The sequence below is a fragment of the Peromyscus leucopus genome, chromosome 6 (genome assembly GCF_004664715.2).
Source record: "Peromyscus leucopus breed LL Stock chromosome 6, UCI_PerLeu_2.1, whole genome shotgun sequence".
Classification (NCBI taxonomy): Eukaryota; Metazoa; Chordata; class Mammalia; order Rodentia; family Cricetidae; genus Peromyscus; species Peromyscus leucopus.
The window spans coordinates 46,772,696-46,786,784 of record NC_051068.1 but is presented as its reverse complement, the minus strand read 5'-3'; the positions used below and the strand labels follow the sequence as shown (position 1 = coordinate 46,786,784).

Sequence of the window (14,089 nt, the reverse complement as noted above, 5' to 3'; positions counted from 1 at the left end):
TTTCTCCTTCTCCCTGTCACCCCACCTTACAAGAGTCTCACTGTGTATCCCAGGCTACCCTTTATAACCCAGGCTGTTCTGGAATTCACTCTCCTTCTGCCTCTGCTTCTTATGTGCTGACATTAGAGATGTGTCCCAGTCTGTGGACATTTGTAGGGCATTTGTGATCTTTAAAAACGTATTTCACATCTTTCAAATGTATATAACTATCTTCTCATTTGCAATTAATTTGGATTACTCTAAAAAGTTAAGATTAATTTACTTTTTAAAAAGGATTTATTTATTTATTATGCACACAGAAGAGGCGCCAGATCTCATTACAGGTGGTTGTGAGCCACCATGTGGGTGCTGGGAATTGAACTCAGGACCTCTGGGAGAGCAGTCGGTGCTCTTAACCTCTGAGCCATCTCTCCAGCCCTAATTTACTTTTGTTTAAATAAGAGATTACTTTTATTATGCAGAGCTTAAGTATGTTTTTAAATCCAAATCACCCAATTTTTTTTGCTTATTAAATGAAATATACTATATGTGAATGCCTATCATGTGAGATTTTTTTGCATCTTTTTTATTAGACTTGTGTTCCTTAAGATTAAGAATTGTGACATTATTTGCTCTTAAGCCTTTAGTGCCTAATAACTAGTTGTTAGTTAATCATTGCTAATTAACCTAGTAGTAGGAACTCTGTTGTTGTTTGTTTTTTCTCTTTTGGTCTTTTTAGGGGCCTACCACCCAGCTCTCAAATAAATCACTCATAGAGGCTTATTTTTAATTATGAATGTCTGTCCTTAGCTTGGCTTGTTTCTTGCCAGGTTTCCTTAACTTATCCCATCTACTTTTTGCCTCTGGGCTTTTCCCATTCTTTGTTTTTATATACTTTTCTTTCTTATTTCATTGCTGGTTATGTAGCTGGGTGACTGGCTCCTGGAATCCTCCTCCTTCTCTGGTTATTCCTTTTTTTCTTCTCCCAGATTTCTCCTTCTATTAATTCTCTCTGGCCAGCCCTGCCTCGCCATTGGCCGTTCAGCTCTTTATTAGACCATTAGGTCTTTTAGACAGGCACAGTAACACAGCTTCACAGAGTTAAACAAATGCAGCATAAACAAAAATAACACATCTTAAAATAATATTTCCCAACAGAACTCACCAAGTACTTTAGTATAAATTAATTTAATAAAATAGATTCTGACAAATCATTTCTTTTAGGTAAGTTTCATCTGATTTCCAAGTTAGGAAGAGTGGAAAAAAGTGTAGAAGCCCACTGTGGAGCTGTGCTTGCAGGAAGATGGAACTATGAGGGGACCGCATTAGTGACAGGTAAGTTCTCGGCAGGTTGGCCTCTCTTTCTTGTGCTGGCATCCAAACCAGGGCCCTTCACACCGTAGGGAAGTTATCTACCTCTGAGCTCCAGAATGACATTTTAAATGAATTTGTAAAGAAGTTTCAAAGGAAATGCTTTCTTTGTTCTCATTTCATTTCTATGCTGTGATAAAATATTGTGACCAGAAACAACATCTGGGCAGGGAGGGGTTGATGAGCTACAAGTCCAGGTTATAGTCTGCTTTTGTGGGGAAGTCAAGGCAGGAACTCAGTAAATTCTACCCATGATCAAGAGATTTTTTTTTTGCATCATATTGTTACTTTTATTTGTGACTTTTGGAGAATGTTCTATCAAAGAAGGCTCTGAGAATGATCCACACCAGTCGTGGTGGCACATGCCTTTAATCCTAGCACTCGGGGGGCAGAGGAAGCTGGATTTCTGAGTTCGAGGCCAGTCTGATCTACAAAGTGAGTTCCAGGACAGCAGCCAGGGCTGCATAGTGAGACCCTGTCTCGAAAAACTAAGGGGAAAAAAAAAAAAGATCAAGTCCCTAGAGTAGGTAAAAGTTACAACTTTCAGAAATTCCAAAGTTGACAATATTCACATATAATTTAGCTTTATCTCTCCTCCACCCCAGCCCTCCTCCAGGTAGGACTACTGTATTTGCTGTATTAGTCACAGATTTCTGCATAACGAGTTAGATAAACACTTAAACAATAAGCATCGAATATGTGGCTATTTCTGTAGGCCTGGGAGCAGCTTTCGTGGGTGGGGATTTCTGGCTTAGTGTGTCATGAGGTTCCTTCAAGTTGTAACATGTGGCTACCGTCATAGGAAGGCTTGACTGTGCTGGAAGGTCCACTTCCGGCTTGGCTCACACACATGGGTGCTGGCAGGAGGCCTTCATTCTTCTCTGGCTTTGGCAGGAGACCTTAATTTCTTGCCACGTAGGCAATTCCATAGGGCTGATGGAGTGTTTTTATGACATGGCATCTGGCTTCCCAGGGATCCAAAAAATAGCAGGTTAGAAGCCACAGTATCTTTTCTGACTCACCCTCAGAAATTATACTCTGCCATCTCTGTCCCACGCTGTTCTTTAAAAGCAAGTCACTAAGTACAGAGCACACTGAAGGAGAGAGGGGAAACGCTGCCCCTTGAAGAGAAGAGCGGCAAGGATTCTGTGCAGATGTTTGTAATCTATCCCTTAGGCCTTCTCTAGGACGATTTTAGAAAAAAAAATTATTATTATTATTATTATTTTAGTGACATGTCCTCTGTCCCAACTGTCCCTCTAACTTCTTCTCTCATGGCTTCTTTTTCAGTATATAAATGTATTTAGCTCTGAATTATTTTAAAACTTAGGCAGGAAATATAAATCCCAACCTGGAATGGAGCCAACTATGTATAAGCTTCCAGGTCTGACCACTAGCACCACAGAAATAAAAGGTAATAACTAAGTGAATAAAAACAAAAATCCTGCCGGGTGTAGTGGTGCACACCTTTAATCCCAGCACTCGGGAACAGAGGCAGGTAGATCTCTGTGAGTTAGAGGCCAGCCTGGTCTACCAAGTGAGTTTCAGGACAGCTAGAGCTACATAGTGAGACCCTGCCTTGAAAAAAACTCAAAAAATAAACAAACAAAAACCCAAAACAAAACCAACCAACCAAACAGAAATCCCTTTCATAAATGACTCTCTGTAGCTCCAGGTTTTTTTTGTTTTTTTTTTTTTTCCATTTTCAGCTAAGATGGTCACCAGTGGATTTCATTATTTGACCCATTTCTTCTTCTGCTCCCTGGTGGTCAACTGCCGTAGCTATTACCCTGAGAATACTTTCCTTAGAATTCTAAGTGGAGTTATAGTGACCATGGAAGTAGTGACATATTCCTAAGTTTTAAGGCAAAAATAAAATTTTGGCTATGGAAGTTAGCTTATGTTGTTGAAAGTTTTTTTTCATGTAATTTCTATTTAAATCTGTTGAGACATACTCTGTTATACTTAGAATTAATTGTATCTGAATTTTAAAAATATAGATGTCTATGTATATATGCAAGTATAAACTTGAGACTATTTTCTACAGAGAAAAAAATTTTTTTTCCCTCCACAGTTGGAGAAGATGGACAGGTGAAAATCTGGTCAAAGACGGGGATGCTCAGGTCAACATTAGCTCAGCAAGGTATGTTCTGCAACTGGTTTTTAATTCCTAAGCCTGGACAACACACACGTCTCAGCATTTTCTTTTAATAAATCTATTATAGGGCTAGAGAGATGGCTCAGAAGTTAAGAGCACTTACTGCTCTTGCAGAAGACCTGGGTTCAATTCCCAGCACCCACATGGCTGCTCACAACTGTCTGTAACTCCAGTTCCAGGGGATCTGATACCCTTGTCTAACTTCGGAGTGCACCAGACATGCATATGGTGCACATATATACATGTAGGCAAAATACTCAGACATATACAATGATAAAAAAAATAAATCTAAAACAAAGATTTTTCTTAAAAAAGTATCTATTATTGTGGTTGAAATTGACTTTGGTCACATTCGAAATCTGAATTCTCTTACTTCTATTTGGACTTAGACACTTTTTTTTCAAAAGACTTGTTTATTTTATGTATGTGAATGTTTTGCTTGCATGTTTGTCTGTGTACCACATGCATGCCTCGTGCCTGCGTGGGTCAGAAGAGGGTGAGGGTGTCGGATACCCTGGAACCAGAGTTTCAAGTGGTTGTGAACTACCTTGTGGGTGCTGGGACTTGAACCTGGTTCCTCTGCAAGAGCAACAAATGCTCATAATGGCTGAGCCATCTCTCCAGCCCCTATACATTTTCGTTATTATTACGTTTATGTATTCATTTATTTGTGGGGTCACATGTCTTCACCCACAAAGGTGCACATGTGGAGATTACAGGTCAATTTGTGGGAGTTAGTTTTCTCATTCACCATGTGGATTCCAGGGTTGGGACTCAGGTCACAGCCTTGGTGGCAAGTATCTTATCCTGTTGAGTCATCTCATTGGCCCTATACCTTTTCTCACTTTCTGTGATGCCTGATGGACCATGGTAATATTATTTAAATTAAGATATATTTTAAAAGCCAGGCATGAGGGTGGTGGGGCTGGAGAGATGGCTCAGAGGTTAAGAGCACTAGAGCACTGGCTGCTCTTCCAGAGGTCCCATGTTCAATTCCCAGCAGCCACATGGTGACTCACAACCATCTGTAATGAGATCTGGTGCCCTCTTCTGGCATGCAAGCATACATGTAGGCAGAACACCGAATACATAAGTAAATAAGTCTTAAAAAAAAAAAAAAAAAAAAAGCTAGGCATGGTGTAGTGGACACCTTTAATCTCAGCATTCTGGATGTAGAAGGAGGTGGGTCTCTGTGAATTCAAAGTCAATCCAGTCTACATATTGAGTTCCTGCATATCCAGAGCTACATTATTGACAGACAAGCTTTTTCTTTATGTTAGTTAAGCTATATAAGGACAGTTGTAGGCTAAATATTCTTTTTAAATGATTCTGAAATAGTTAGAGCATCTTGCACATAAAGTATGTCTGGGTGTCTAGTTAGGACAGTCTAGCTGGGCATGGTGGTACATGCCTGTAATCCTAACACTTAAGAGATAAAGGAATGAGGATTCTCAAAAACAACTCATTGGTGGAATACTTTCATAGTATGCAGGAGGTCTTGGGTTCAATCCATGGTACTGAAAAGAATGAAAACCATGTAAGAGAAAATATTAAATGTATGGAGTAGTGGACCATGTTTGTAATCTTAGTACTTGGATCCTGAAGCATGAGGATGCCCAGCAGTTCAAGGTTTGTTCTACATAGCCAGTTCCTATCTAGCCTGGCTACCCTCTCTCAAAACAACAACAAAAAATCCCAATACTTTGATAATATTAGCTCTCCTTGTAAATTACGTTGAACTTTGATTTCTGTCCTCCTAAAAGGGAATGGACATAGTGATGAGTGAAACCAGGTAACTGACACTGTTTCAAGGATTAGCTCAGTGTTGTGTGCAGGGAAAGGAGAGGCGACAAATCAGTGTGGCGGCCATTCCTGGTGGGGCGTCAGTTCCATGTCAATTCTTAGAGCAGTAGAGCAGGTTAATGATGTACAGCAGAAAGCAGTCTTACGTTAACTAAGCATGTATGACTTAGTTAGTAACTAAGCAGGCTGCCAAAACACTTGCAGATGATTGTTCGGAATTATATTATAAAGTTATAGTATGAAGCATCTATAACCAATTCCACTTTAAAAATGGTGCTTACTTTTAGACTAATGTTAAGGTTACATTTATTCACTTATTTGTTAAGCAAATGTTAACAGAAATGACCAGAAATGCTAAGTAGTCTTTTTCTTCTGAGGTACAAATTTTTTCTACCCATAATGTTTTAAGCAGAATGTTCATTGATAAGTATAGAAACTTTTAGAATTCTTAGGAACAGTCATAGGTATGTTCCATGTTTTAAAGTTGATTAATGTTACCTTAGTAGTAAAATGATGAAATGTATCTTTAGAAAGTAAGTCTTACTTTAGTGGGAACAATGCTTATCTTTTGGCTTTATACTTTTTTTTTTTTTAGTGTTGGAGCTCCAGGCCTTTTTAACTTGTGGGCAAGTGTTACCACCACTATAGCTCCAGGCCCCACGCACCACAGATTTTCTTATACCATGCCATCAACAATCAGAAGAGGGTGTCAGGTCCCTTGGAACTGGGGTTAACAAATGGTTGTGAGCCACCATGTGGATACAAGGAGCCAGATCCAGGTCCTTGGCAAGAGAAGCCACTGCTCTTAGCCGCTGAGCCGTTTCTCCAGCCCCTTCCTGGTGGTTTTCTTTGCCACATACTACCCTTGAGTCTCTTGTTTCCGACTTTCCAAGTCCAAAGTAGAGACCTGGAATACGTTGCTTAACACTAACCTTATTCATTAGACAGTAGTGATATAGTGCTCTTGAGCTGTTCTGTGCTGTGCTTTGTATGTTAGGGATCTAGAAACCGACCTACTGCCTAGTTCACAAACAAAGAGATGTTTTAAATTAGTAATGATATTATTCATCAGCATTCTAAATAGCATTAATTTCCTTGATAGAAAAGTGACTTTGAAAGCTGGATGGTGGCAGAGGCAGAGGCAGGTGGATTTCCGAGTTTGAGGCTAGCCTGGTCTACAGAGCAAGTTCCAGGACCGTTAGGGCTACACAGAGAAACCCTGTTGGCAACGATGACTTTGAAACTGTTAATCATTTTTATCTTATTGAATCTTATTCTTATTAAAGGTTTATAGTCATTATGAAATTGATAAATAATATTGTTTTATTTTCCTATTTCAATTATCCTGTTAATATTTCAGTTGAATAATCTGTTTTTTTTTAAAAAAATAATACTACAAAACTGTGTATTTAATTCTTGAGTTTTTAATTACTGGTGTACTTTTCTAGCAAGGCAGACTTTTCCTCTTTCATCTCTGGAAAATCATTAGAGAAGTTAACTTGTCCTAATGACCTATTACAGAAGGAACAGGTCCTGATGATTGATAAAGTGAGTTAGAGACCAGATTTGAGAGCAGTTGTAAATCTAGACTACTTGAAGGCTAGGTGCTAATGTCTTAAACCAGAAAGCTAGGCAAGTCAGCCTCCTTTACAGGGTCTGGAAGTTTGATACAAAAATATGTCAAATCCAAATTACTCCAAAACTCGGAATTCTATGAACAGTGTTGAGAATAACCTTGTTATTTTGTCTACACGTTTATATTAATTACATTTCTTTTTTGAAAAGTTTATTCTCTGGCATATATACACACACACATATACATGCATCCATGTATATATATATATTACACTTACTTGTTTAGTATATATGTATATGGGTGAATGCATGCTATGGCACACATGTGGAGATCAGAGTGCCACAGGTCCTCAGGCCTTAGTAGACACCCCAGACATTAGCACAACTGATGCCATATTGGAAGCACCGTTCAGGCCTTGAAATCCAGCATGCAGGCTGCAGCACCTGCCAAGACAGGAGCAAAGGCTCAGTCAGTGATTCCAGAAAAGTCCCCAAATGTTGTTGTTTTTACTCTTTGGGCTCCTTTTGGCTCTTTTGAGAGGCCCGCCACCCAGCTCCCAAATAAATCACACACGGAGGCTTATTCTTACTTATAAATTCCTGGCCTTAACTTGGCTTATTTCTAGCCAGCTTTTCTTAACTTTAATTATCCCATCTACCTTTTACCTCTGGGCTTTTTCCTTTTCTGGCTTCTGTAATCTTTCTTTCACTCTTACTCCATGGCTGGCTGTGTGGTTATGTGGCTGGCCCCTGGTGTCCTCCTCCTTCCTCTCTCATTCCTTCTCTTTTCTCCTCCCAGATTTCTCCTTCTATTTACTCTGATGCCAGCTGCATTGCTATTGACTGTTCAGCTCTTTATTAGATCATCAGGTGTTTTAGACAGGCACAGTAACACAGCTTCACAGAGTTAAACAAATGCAACATAAACAAAAGTAACACACCTTAAAATAATATTCTACAACACCCAAATGTAACTCTGCTTTTTTGGGCTTCTGTAGTTCCACTTCTTATTAACTGAAATGTAACAACCAGGATGTGGTTTTTGTGCATAAAAGACAGAATTGGGGGGTTCGGGGCTGCATGATTTGGGCAAGCTTCCCCATGTAGTCACCAGCCCGCAATAAAGACTTCTCTTTGGTTTTAAGAGTGTCCATGTGGCCATCTCTGGTGTGCTAACCTCACAAGAGGACAACTTAAGAAGTTGATTCTTCCCTTCAGTCATATGGGTCCTGAGGATCAAACTCAGGTCATCAGGCTTGGCAGTATGTGCATTTCCCTGCTGAGCCATCTTGTTGGCCCTTACATTTATTATTGATGAAGGGAAATTAGTTCCTGAATTCATTTCTTTCTTTTTTTTGAGTCAGGGTCTCTAGCCCTGGCTGTGCTTGAACTCACAGAGATCCTCCTGACTCTGACTCTGGAATATAGGGATTAAAAGTGCATGCCACCATAGCTGGTCCTGTTTTCATTTGTTGACTGTTAGAGCCTTTTTATGTAGAAAGTTTACAACTACTAGATTTTTATGTAGAAAACGATAGTTATAACTCTCTTTTTGAATATTAAAGATGAATCCTAACTTGAGTGGGATGCAGTTTGACTTGGCTTAGAAATGATTCTTAGTGGTGCCTATGAGGAGTTATCATCCTTATTTGAGAAAAATATGTAAGTTGTACATAATTATACTAAGTGCTATTTGTGTTATATTGTATATTTTCATTATGGATTGAGATATTCAAGTAAAGATGTAAGGACATTTCTTCCTGTTTTCAAACAGAAGTGGAATAATAAAAGGTGGAACTGTATATGGTGAAATTAGGAAGATATCTTTGGGGCCAGTGGAAATGTGTTGAAGATCAGAAGTAAAGGCTAAAATTTAACTTGGGAGTAAGGTAAAAGATGAAAGTGAAGTTCTGAGGAAATTGGGAGATAAGTCAGGATAGAAACTGAAGAAACAAATGCTTTTATTTAAGCTTCCCGACCCAGTGACATATATAAACAAGAAGTTGCTTTTTTGGAATGAGTCCCACTTGATTACTAGTACATGTCTTCTATAAGTAGAATGAAAGGAAAAATTGTTACTATTTTTGACAGGACCTTGCACAGTGACCCCAGCTTGTTTGAATGCACTGTGGAGCAGCTCTGCTTCACCTCTCCAGTGCTGGCATTGCAGGTGTGGTGCTGGCATTGCAGGTGTGGTGCTGGCATTGCAGGTGTGGTGCTGGCATTGCAGGTGTGGTGCTGGCATTGCAGGTGTGGTGCTGGCATTGCAGGTGTGGTGCTGGCATTGCAGGTGTGGTGCTGGCATTGCAGGGGTGGTGCTGGCATTGCAGATGTGGTGCTGGCATTGCAGGGGTGGTGCTGGCATTGCAGGTATGGCCACTGTTGTCCAGCTGGCATTGCAGGTGTGTCCGCTGTTGTCCAGCTGACATTGCAGGTGTGGCCGCTGTTGTCCAGCAGTGCTGACATTGCAGGTGTGGCCGCTGTTGTCCAGCTGACATTGCAGGTGTGGCAGCTGTTGTCCAGCTGACATTGCAGGTGTGGCCGCTGTTGTCCAGCAGTGCTGACATTGCAGGTGTGGCCGCTGTTGTCCAGCAGTGCTGACATTGCAGGTGTGGCCGCTGTTGTCCAGCAGTGCTGACATTGCAGGTGTGGCCGCTGTTGTCCAGCAGTGCTGACATTGCAGGTGTGGCCGCTGTTGTCCAGCTGACATTGCAGGTGTGGCCGCTGTTGTCCAGCTGACATTGCAGGTGTGGCAGCTGTTGTCCAGCTGACATTGCAGGTGTGGCAGCTGTTGTCCAGCTGACATTGCAGGTGTGGCAGCTGTTGTCCAGCTGACATTGCAGGTGTGGCAGCTGTTGTCCAGCTGACATTGCAGGTGTGGCAGCTGTTGTCCAGCTGACATTGCAGGTGTGGCCGCTGTTGTCCAGCTGACATTGCAGTGTGGCGCTGTTGTCCAGCTGACATTGCAGGTGTGGCCGCTGTTGTCCAGCTGACATTGCAGGTGTGGCCGCTGTTGTCCATCTGGCATTGCAGGTGTGGCCGCTGTTGTCCAGCAGTGCTGACATTGCAGGTGTGGCCGCTGTTGTCCAGCTGACATTGCAGGTGTGGCCGCTGTTGTCCAGCTGACATTGCAGGTGTGGCCGCTGTTGTCCAGCTGACATTGCAGGTGTGGCAGCTGTTGTCCAGCAGTGCTGACATTGCAGGTGTGGCAGCTGTTGTCCAGCTGACATTGCAGGTGTGGCAGCTGTTGTCCAGCAGTGCTGACATTGCAGGTGTGGCAGCTGTTGTCCAGCTGACATTGCAGGTGTGGCAGCTGTTGTCCAGCTGGCAATTAATTCTTGAGTGAGTGCTCACTACAGTGAGCAGCAAAGGAAGCTGCTGGTCAATTACTGTATTCCAGAGCCATTGCTAGTAGTCAATAGTAGTTAACAGATGTTGTTTATTTAGAGCTAAACTTCATTCTAAGTGTTTCCACCCACTCTATAGATCCACACTGCATCACATTAGTGAGCATTTTGTTTCTAATACATCCTTTAGTAACAGAAAAACAGCACTTTTCGGTGATGCTGTTATGTTATGAATGTGAAAAACATAGTACATTTGACCAGGTACTTCCTTAAAACAATCGAAATACACTTTTCTCGACTCTTCTGTGGTTTAAAATGCTTTCAACGGGTTGAAAGAATTTAGATAATTTGTTTTACAGAGAGATAAGGGTCTGACATTTAACACAACCCCAGGTGCGTGTGGTTTCTTAAAAAATGTCAAAAAGATCACATGACTTTAGTGTGCCAAGTCAGAAAAACAAGATCTTCTTGAATGTTTTAACTGAAATGGAGCATAAATAAAAATTTCCTATATAAAAAGCCAGAAATATTATAAAATGATTTTGTGTTTCTATTTTTGTTAATGATAAAATTAATAACATCCTGTTATATAATTTACTAAATTCTTATTTTAGAATAATTCAATCTGGAGTCTAGAGGTCTTATTTTTCTACTTTGCAAAATGAAGTACAGCACTAGGGATGGTTAGTGCTTTGTTTGTTTGTGTTTTCTTGATCTAGAGCCCTGGCTGGCCTGGACTTGCTGTCTAGTTCAGGCTGGCCTTGAACCTGGAGTAGTCCTCTTGCTGTGGCCTCTGAAGTGCTGGGTTCACACACATGTACTACCATGCTTGACTGATTCTTGCTTTAACACATATGTTTTAAACAACAGTGTAAATATTATGAATTTGTCTCAAATGCTAGTAGGAGAGATTCATCATAAAATAAACCATTTTCTTTGTGAAGCTGTTTATCTTCCTGAATAAATTATCTCCATCCAAAGTGCCCGGAAGGAAAGTTCCTGAATACCTGATTGAAGGAATGTGGTTTAAACACTTGTAACAAAGAAACTGCTTGTTTCGCTTTCTGAGCTTACTTTGTTTTTATACTATAAGTCATGTGTTTCTGAAACACTGTTATTACTTTAAAAACTGCATAGGCGGGAAACATATTGTCTCCTTACCCTAATGTGATAGATAAGTATTCTGAAGGAAGGTTTGAAAACAAGGCAGTGGTGACCCAGGCAGCTTCAGAGGGCCTCAGTTCAAATGCTAAAGTGAAGAGGACGAAAACATCCCTGACTCCTCATCCCACACCCCAGCTGTGCCTTTGACCACAACTGAAGGCCTGAAGTCATATCCTGTGTAACTCAATGGGAGCACTGCTTACAGAAGTGTTTCCTTGGGGCAGGTGTTCAGTATCGGTTAGTATATAACTCAGCAAAGTGGACTTTGAGTGTTGTGAATATTTGATAACTTACAAATTAAAATATGTGAATTTCTCTTTTCCATAAAAATGTAGCTATAATCATGGAAATTAGAAATCACATACCAGTTTACTATAATCCTAACTACATTTTTTTTTAATTTAAAAATTTTGAGAATTTTTTACATGAGTACACTGTATTTACACCATTTCTTCCCCTCTTTTTCTACCCTCTCCTCCTCCTCCCGTGCCTCCTCACCTTGAGGTCATGACCTGTTCTAGAATTATTGTTAGTTTTGTTTTGTTATGTTTTGTTTGAAACAAGGTCTCCCTGTGTACCATTGGTTGGCATTGAACTCGGTATGTAGATCAAGCTGGTCTTGAACTCACAGAGAACTGCCAGAGTGCTGGGAATAAAAACATGTATCTCCACTACACCTGACACTGTTGTTGTGTGTGTATAAAACCTACTGTTGTTGTTGTGTGTGTACACAGTCTGCTAGGTCCAGTTAGTGTTGCCAGTATGCACATGTATTTAGGGCTGACCACTCAAGGTTGTATAACCCATCAGAGGGCTTGTCCCTGCAGAAAATATGTTTTCCTCTCAGCAGCCATTGACTACCTTGTAGCTCCTGCAGGGGTGGAATGTCATAAAGCTTTCTCCATCTATATTGGCATGCTTAGGCAACCATATTGCGGAGATTTCATGGGCGCAGTCATGTCTAGAAGACAATCTCTTCCATCAAGTGTCCTGTTTCTCTGGCCCTTACAATCTTTCTACCTCTTCTTTTCTAATTTCCCCTCAGCCATCATCTTAGGGTTTCTATTTCTGTGATGAAACACCAACTAAAAAGCAAGTTGGGGAGGAAAAGCTTTATTTGGCTTAGGCTTCCTAGGAAGCCAGGACAGGAACTCAAGCAGGGGCAGGAGCTGGTGAAGAGGCCATGGGGGGATGCTGCTTACTGGCTTGCTCAGCCTGCTTTCTTATAGAAGTCAGGACCACCAGCCCAGGGATGGCACCACCCATCATGGGCTGGGTCCTCCCCCATCAATCACAAATTAAGGAAATTTATTTGTTCTTTCTTTCAGGCTTGCCTCCAGCCCATGTTATGGAGGCATTTTCTCCGCTGAGGCGTCCTCCTCTCGAGGACTCTAGCTTGTGTCAAGTTGACATAACTAGCCGGGATAGCTGTAGTATAGGAGCTCTGCTGACCGTGTACCAACTGGGGCCTGGCACCCTATGCTTCTTTATTCTCTTCATTTTGACCATCTGCGGCTCTCTGTGGTAGCTTTCATCTGCTGCAGAAAGAAGCTTCTTTGATGAGGCTGAGAGCTGCACTTAGCTGCCTGGTACTGCTAACTAAAGACCTTTTAACTAAATCCCTGGCTGTTCTCCCCGCTTCCAATCCTTTCGGTTTATGTTTTCTAGGGAGTTTATTAGAGTTGAAGATTGCATTTAACATTTTTTTGGGGGGGGTGTCTTGTTTTCTTTTGTTTCTGAGGTGGGGGTCTCACTCTTAGCCTAGCCTGGCTTAGACTACATTGCTAGTACTGTGTAGTCCAAGCTAACCACAGTCCTGCTGTGACTCGCCTGCCTCAACCTCCCAAATGCTGGATTATAGGCGTTAGTCCATCCAGCCTGGCTGGGAATTTATTTTTGAATGGAAGGCAAACTCTAGGGTACTCTTAGAGAATATTTGTAAGTACGGAGGAGGAGGAGGAGGAGGAGGACCCTTTGAGTTGGATCACCTCCTTGGGCTGAGTTTTATGGGTTGCTGGGATACAGATAAAGCCCAGAGGCTGTTTCTTAAATAGGATGGTTAGGGCCTTTATAACATTAAGTGTAAGCTGTAGAAGCCAACCTGAAGAGTTTGTATGGACAGGTGTAAACTAGACTATCCAACCTCCATAAACCACTGAGACTTGCTCACTTATGCACTTATTCGGGGAAAATGAACAAAATAGTATCTTTTCTTAGTTGATTATAGCATGTTGAATTTTCTCTCTAAATAAAATCATGATGGGTAGTTTTGATGCTTGCCTTTAATTCTAGCACTAGAGAGACAGAGGCAAGTGAATCTCCATGAGTTCGAGGACAGCCTAGTGTTTAAAGTGAATTCTAAGACAGCCAGGGCTACAAAGAAACCCTGTCTTGAAAAACCAGAAAAAAAAGTAATTAAATCATATTGATTGTCTATGAATCATCAAATTCAGATCTTATTTTCCTGGGAATGTCAACTTCTTGAACATTCATTCACTCATTTCTTCTTAGAAGCCATTTGCTGTAACAGTCTGACCCTAGTTTTCAAAGGCTTGGCTTTATAACTAAAAATGGGTTAATGTTTTATAGATTAATTATATAACCTTGATTCACTTTTCTAATGAATAGGTAGCTAGGCCAAGGCAAGAGGATTACGGATTATTTATTACTATATAAACAATGCTTTCAATAG

At 41.0% G+C, this 14,089-nt stretch overlaps 1 protein-coding gene across 4 annotated transcripts in view; it reads left to right on the top strand.

Moving 5' to 3' along the window:
- The window catches only part of Ift80 (intraflagellar transport 80), a 109,609-nt gene that overhangs the window by 22,529 nt on the left and 72,991 nt on the right, over positions 1-14,089 (top strand). For all 4 annotated transcript variants that reach the window (XM_028867225.2, XM_028867224.2, XM_037206652.1 and 1 more), the window contains 2 exons: positions 1,204-1,314; positions 3,425-3,493. In XM_028867225.2, coding sequence (XP_028723058.1) covers positions 3,466-3,493 — 28 coding nt within the window. In that variant the 5' untranslated portion in view covers positions 1,204-1,314; positions 3,425-3,465. The remainder of the gene's footprint in view (positions 1-1,203; positions 1,315-3,424; positions 3,494-14,089) is intronic.